Consider the following 6752-nt stretch of genomic DNA (forward strand, 5'->3'; position numbering starts at 1 on the left):
ATTAGTCCGTGTCAAAAAGAATGACCCCTTTCTATAGTAGGAAAAATTCATCTTTATGCAATGATTTATAATCACACAAAATATATGTGACTCGTTAACACCACAAATTTAAAAGTGTTCTCTTCTTTCTTAAGTTCCGTTCCAGCCAAATAGATTTACGTAAATTATGATATCTAACTTGTTTGAAACTGAGACATAATTATTGTTTTATTATGCCACACTGAACTCCATAGGATAGAGTTTCTCACTCCAATTATCACACACTCTCTCTCTATTTCTCCATTCTTGTTTGGTTGTAGTGATCTGAAACCCATGTTTCCCACCTCTCGTTGTCTAAAATTTAACATGGGGTTGTAACAAAAACAGCCAGTCATTAGTTGCCACAACAAATTAACTAACATTCTTGATTATGTGATTAATATTGTCAATACATGTCCAGTAGTTCTTAGTGTAATCATCATCATCATCAATGGAGGCTACTCAACAAATGGGGTTTGTTCTAGCACTCTTTCTTTCACTTCTTTCAGTTGCTTACAGTGTTACAGACCCCAATGACTTAGCCATTATCATTGAGTTCAAGAAAGGATTGGAAAATTCAGAGCGTTTAAACTGGCCTGAAAATAGTAATGACCCTTGTGGTGTTCCTTCTTGGCCTCATATAATTTGCACTGGTAACAGAATTCAACAGATTCAAGTTATGGGGTTGGGTTTAAAAGGCCCTTTACCACAGAAATTTAATCAGTTGTCTAAACTGACTAATTTGGGGTTGCAAAGGAATGAATTCAGTGGAAAGTTACCATCTTTTAGTGGTTTATCTGAATTGCGCTATGCTTTCTTGGATTTCAACAAGTTTGATAGTATTCCATCAGATTTCTTTAATGGACTTGTGAGTTTAGAAGTGTTGGCATTGGATGATAATCCTTTGAATGTTACTACTGGTTGGTCTTTGCCTAATGAGTTGCAAAACTCAGCTCAATTGACTAACTTGACTTTAGTGAACTGCAATTTGGTTGGTTCTTTGCCTGAGTTTCTTGGAAATATGTCTTCTTTAGATGTACTTTTGTTGTCGAATAATCGGCTTTCGGGGACTATTCCAATTACGTTTAAGGACTCTGAGCTGAAAATGCTTTGGTTGAATGATCAGTCTGGTGATGGAATGAGTGGTTCAATTGATGTGATTTCAACAATGGGATCACTCACAATTCTTTGGCTTCATGGGAACCATTTTTCAGGTAAAATTCCAAAGGAGATTGGTAATTTGACATATCTTCAGGATTTCAATGTTAATAGCAATGATCTTGTTGGTTTAATTCCTGAATCTTTAGCAAATATGCCATTAGGCCATCTTGATTTGAACAATAATCATTTCATGGGTCCTATACCAAATTTCAAGGCTACAAATGTTACTTTTGAATCCAATTCTTTTTGTCAAGCCAAAATTTGTGCACCAGAGGTTATGGCACTTTTAGAATTCCTTGATGAGTTGAATTATCCATCTAAGCTTGTTGAATCATGGTCAGGAGATAACCCTTGTGACGGGACGTGGTGGGGATTAAGTTGTGACATTAACCAAAAGGTTATTGTGATAAACTTACCTAAGTCCAATCTTTCTGGAACCTTAAGTCCTTCAATTGCAAAATTAGACGCTCTTACTCATATTTATCTTGGATCTAACAATATTTCTGGTTCTGTCCCGTCGAGTTGGACTAGCTTGAAACATTTGGTTCTGCTTGATTTAAGTAATAACCATATTTGCCTTCCTCTACCAAAGTTTACTGCGCCGTTGAAACTTATTCTAAGTGGAAATTCACTATTGAACTCTAGTCCTCTTAGAGCAAGCCCTTCACAAACGAATAATAATACATCCCCTGGTGCTTCATCTTATTCACCCTATTCTTCGACCAATAAATCAAACTCTTCTAAGTCTAAGTTAGTTATTTTTGTGGTTCCTATTGTGTGTTTTGCACTTTTAGTTTCTCTTGCTATTCCGTTATACATTTGTATCCGGAGGAGGAGTATGGATAGGCAAAAAGGTCCAACTTCACTTGTGGTTCATCCTAGAGATCCTTCTGATTCGGATCGCATGGTCAAGATTGCAATAGCCGATGAAATTAAAGGAAGTCTTTCGATACTGACTGGAAGCGGTTCTGCTAGTGGTAAATACCCTGTGATGGAAGCTGGAAATTTGGTCATATCAGGTCAAGTACTTAGGAATGTAACCGATAACTTTGCCCCTGAAAATGAACTGGGGCGTGGTGGTTTTGGAGTGGTTTATAAAGGAGAATTAGACGATGGGACGAAAATAGCTGTCAAAAGAATGGAGGCGGGAGTAATTAGTAGCAAAGCGTTGGATGAATTTCGATCTGAAATTTCTGTTCTTTCCAAAGTCAGACATAGGCATTTAGTGTCTCTAATGGGATATTCTGTTGAAGGCAATGAACGAATTTTGGTTTACGAACACATGCCACAAGGTGCTCTTAGTAAGCATCTTTTCCAATGGAAAAGCTTGAACTTAGAGCCTCTTTCTTGGAAGAGGAGGCTGAATATTGCATTAGATGTTGCTAGAGGATTGGAGTATCTACATACATTGGCTCATCAGTGCTTCATACACAGAGATCTTAAGCCCTCAAATATCTTGCTGACTGATGATTTCCGAGCAAAAGTATCAGATTTCGGACTTGTGAAACTTGCTCCTGATGGAGAAAAGAACTCTGTGGTGACCAGGCTAGCTGGAACTTTTGGATATCTAGCACCTGAATATGCAGGTAAACATTTCATTTCCTGTTCTTTTATTACTAACATGACAACTTTTTTGTTGAAGAAGAACGCGATGTTCTGTTTGCCATTTGATGTTCTCTTTGGAATGAATACATTACATAAAACTCAGCTAGTTTGGTTGTTGTCGTCTGTTTTGGGGTCGATAAATCAAGTTCCATGGATTTGAGAATATGATTAAGTAAATAATGTGTATTATCTCTAACAGCTTAATGCGATGATTTCAGTAGTATATTCAAGTTTTCGATATCTTCAAGGCTACTTATAAGTTATAACCATTCTTGTAGACACCTAAAATTTGCTTAATCTTACATTCTAGTGTTATAGATGATTCTGTCGTTCCCATCTGCTGCTTGCCTAACTCATTTTGCTTGCTGTTTTGATACACAGTTACTGGTAAAATCACTACAAAAGTCGATGTCTTTAGTTTCGGTGTGGTCCTAATGGAGTTGTTAACTGGATGGATGGCCCTTGATGAGGATAGACCTGATGAGAGCCAATACTTAGTTGCATGGTTCTGGAACATTAAGTCCTCTAAAGAAAAACTTATGGCAGCAATCGATCCGGCTTTGGATGTGAAACAGGAGAGTACATTCGAGAGCATCTACACCATTGCTGAACTTGCTGGTCATTGCACAGCAAGAGAGCCTGGTCAACGACCTGATATGTCCCACGCTGTGAACGTGCTTGCCCCGCTTGTTGAGAAATGGAAGCCTCTTGAGGAAGATACAGACGACGATTGTGGTATTGATTATAGTCTTCCACTCAATCAAATGGTCAAAGGCTGGCAAGAATCGGAAGGAAAAGATGTGAGTTGCATCGATCTTGAAGACACTAAAGGTAGTATCCCTGCAAGGCCTACTGGATTTGCTGAGTCTTTTACATCAGTTGATGGTAGATAAAAAAGGTAGTAGCAAATATTCCTATTCAGTAAATGTGGATAGCTTTTTGTTTTATGTTGTGTGAGATTTTGATCCTGTTTATCTATGCTTTCTTTCATTTTTGTTTGTAGAAATTTCAATCCAATGTATAGTATTTAAGTTCTGTGGAATGTAGATATGGTATAGTGATGAATGAAAACTGTTTATCAGCTGAGTTCTGAGGAAAATATTGTGACATAAGTAGATCACATGATCTTCATTTCCAAGATAATAAACTTGTTACTGTCCAATAATATTTCATTATAATGTGTGTTAATTTGAAATGAACTAGGTCCATATGGTTGGAGTTACAAACTAGACTTCCCTTTACAATTACAGCAACTAAGCTTCAACTTACCAGTGGTACCATCCAGTGTGGACCCTAAAGATATTGGTTATTGGGAGGCTTTATGCCGGTCGCAAATGTTCTTTTAGTTACATGGTCATTTTTCACAAGAGATGATAAAAAATAACACACAAGATCGGTAAATGAAACGCATCAAATTCTTGTAAGCTCATTTTCTTCTATTCAAAGTATACCATTTCCAGCTGAAACAGTAGGCATTTGTGGAGATCACTTCGATATATCAAAAATAGTCTTCACCCTATCCAACAGATGGAACTACTGGATTGAGATTGAACAAAAAGTATTGTTCGTATTATGTATGGTACGAGTGTTTTTATATACTACCAAGTATAGAGAATATTTACCCTATTAGACCATAATAACTATAAGTAATCGTCAACATTAAATGTAAATAAGTAACCGGAAGAATAAGATTAGTAACTTGTTATGATAGGTTAAATTACACTGATCGTGATGTTTATAAATTGAATCATATGTAGCATATACTGCACGAACAAAGTCTGCAGCTTAAGAAGTTATATATAAGGTATAGCAACACTCTTTAATGCTGTGAGTCACTTCGGGTGAAAAAACCGTGGGCTTAGCCTAAAGCGAATGGGCCTTAGTAATAAGACTGCTCAACATCTGACCACATCGATCGACAATACACTGAAGAAAAAGCAACCTTACATCCATAAATCCGTTTGTACTACTGCCCAGCATTACAATATTGTTTCACGTTAGAAATCATTTCATCAATCGCGCCAAAGAAAGTGCTACGTACAGCAAAAATCTGGATCTACAATCCCTTAATGAAAAAAATTCCCAAGTGTTACATACATCATGTTCCTAATTTAAGTCGCACCAAAAGTACAACAGTTGCAAAACTTTATATGAAGTCGCTATGTTCTAAATGTCTGAGTGTTTCATTGCTCTCTTCCCTTTCCAGTTGTAACATCAACCTGCAAAAATTTCTGAATCTTGCACCCCAAACATGATAATATAATGGCGGGTTCTAGCAATCAAAGAACAGATAATATGAAAAAATTCACTAAAACTCAAAACAATGAGATGACATACCAATTGTAGGAATGTTTGGACTAAGCAAGATAATGCTTCTAACAAATAACAACTAGACCTATATGCATGCAACTAGACCTATATGAGAGAAACTTGCCAACCAAATTCTGAGTTAGCTCTTGACTAATAACAATAACTAACAAATAGTGAGGAGCAAGACAAGAGAAGCTGACACATTATTACAGGTATGTTGAGCTATCTTACATAATTGATAAACAAAGAGGGTGTTCATAGTATATTGAACATAGAATAACATCATAACAAAAGCAAATATGTATGGATACTCAAAATTTTAGCAATTACCTAAAGCCGTGCTTGCTTTATTTTGCACCACTCGAGAACAAGAAAATTCAAGTCCCAACATTAACATGGTTATGGATCGCAGAGGGATTTGTGTGAAACATAAAGTGTTTTCTTCCGTTAAGTTTATCCGACAACAATCGCGTTTTACTCCAAGCCTAGTGGACCTTCTCTTCTCCACAAGCATTTTAAAGATTCTTCGCACATCACCTCTTGGTTTCACATCAATCCTTCAGCGACCCACAACCATGCAAAATGAAGAGAAAATAAAGCAAGCACGCTCTAGATAAACTGCCAAAATAAAGAAATAAAGGTAGCATATTTCAAAGGTCATGGAAACTCACACAACACTTTGTGCCAAACAAATAGACATTCCAAGCATTTAATTCTATCTCACAGCAAGCAAAGTACCCAAACATTGACCATATAACGGCTAATTCCAAAGATCAAACAGAAACAGATAATGAATAGACTCAATAAGAGTTGATCCAATGGAACATTGATAGTATATTACTTTACCTTAATATTAGCAAGCATATAGAGAAACTTGTTAACTAAAATCTCAATTAGCTCTTCAGCTCATACCTTTTTCTAATCAATGCTCTTTAGCTAATACGTAAACAAACAAAATGAGAACAAGAAAAGACTAGCTAATTATCTTGCATAATATATGGTGTAAACTAACTTCTTTATGCAAACAATGTATTGAATATTGCAACATGAGAAGTTGGATTTTAAAATTATTTTTTAAGAATAACCCCTCCTTGCACTTATATCAATTGGACCGTTAGATGCACTTAACAACCATGAAACTGTCAACTCAATAACAATGTGACTAAGGCAAATATGTTACAGCATGTGAGCACTGAAAACATGCAAAGGTAGGGGTAAGGTCTACGACACTGGGTATATTATTGTTATATCTGAGCATACTCAAAGATTTACCATTTATCTAAAAACATGCCTTCTGTATTTATGAGGACAAGAAAATTCAAGTCCCAAAATAAACATGGTTATGGATAGCCGAGGGATTCACGAGAAGCATACAAGTGTTTCCTTCATTTCTCCACAATGACTTCTTTAGATTATTTGCATTAATCCTTCTGCTACCCATAACCACGTAAAAATTCTGAAAAAGTATAGAAAGCATGTTCCAGATAATCTGCCAAAATCTAAATAAACATAGCAACACTAGCTCTATTATAAAAATCAAGAACTATAACTTCCTCCAGCAACCAACAACAATGAAAATTATGAGGAAAAAAAAAAAGATAGAATGCTCCAGATATAATCTAAATAAGCATATAGCAAATATAGTTCCATTAAACAAA

At 36.0% G+C, this 6752-nt stretch overlaps 1 protein-coding gene across 1 annotated transcript; it reads left to right on the forward strand.

The window, feature by feature from the left end:
* The first annotated feature begins 224 nt into the window (after positions 1-224).
* LOC132049415 (receptor-like kinase TMK3) lies at positions 225-3883 on the forward strand. Its single transcript, XM_059440211.1, has 2 exons — positions 225-2765; positions 3166-3883. Exons 1-2 carry the CDS (start codon positions 470-472, stop codon positions 3675-3677), a joined length of 2808 nt encoding a protein of 935 aa, XP_059296194.1. The 5' UTR covers positions 225-469; the 3' UTR covers positions 3678-3883.
* The last annotated feature ends 2869 nt before the right edge of the window (positions 3884-6752 follow it).

This window comes from Lycium ferocissimum, chromosome 3 (assembly GCF_029784015.1).
Source record: "Lycium ferocissimum isolate CSIRO_LF1 chromosome 3, AGI_CSIRO_Lferr_CH_V1, whole genome shotgun sequence".
In the NCBI taxonomy this organism is placed as follows: Eukaryota; Viridiplantae; Streptophyta; class Magnoliopsida; order Solanales; family Solanaceae; genus Lycium; species Lycium ferocissimum.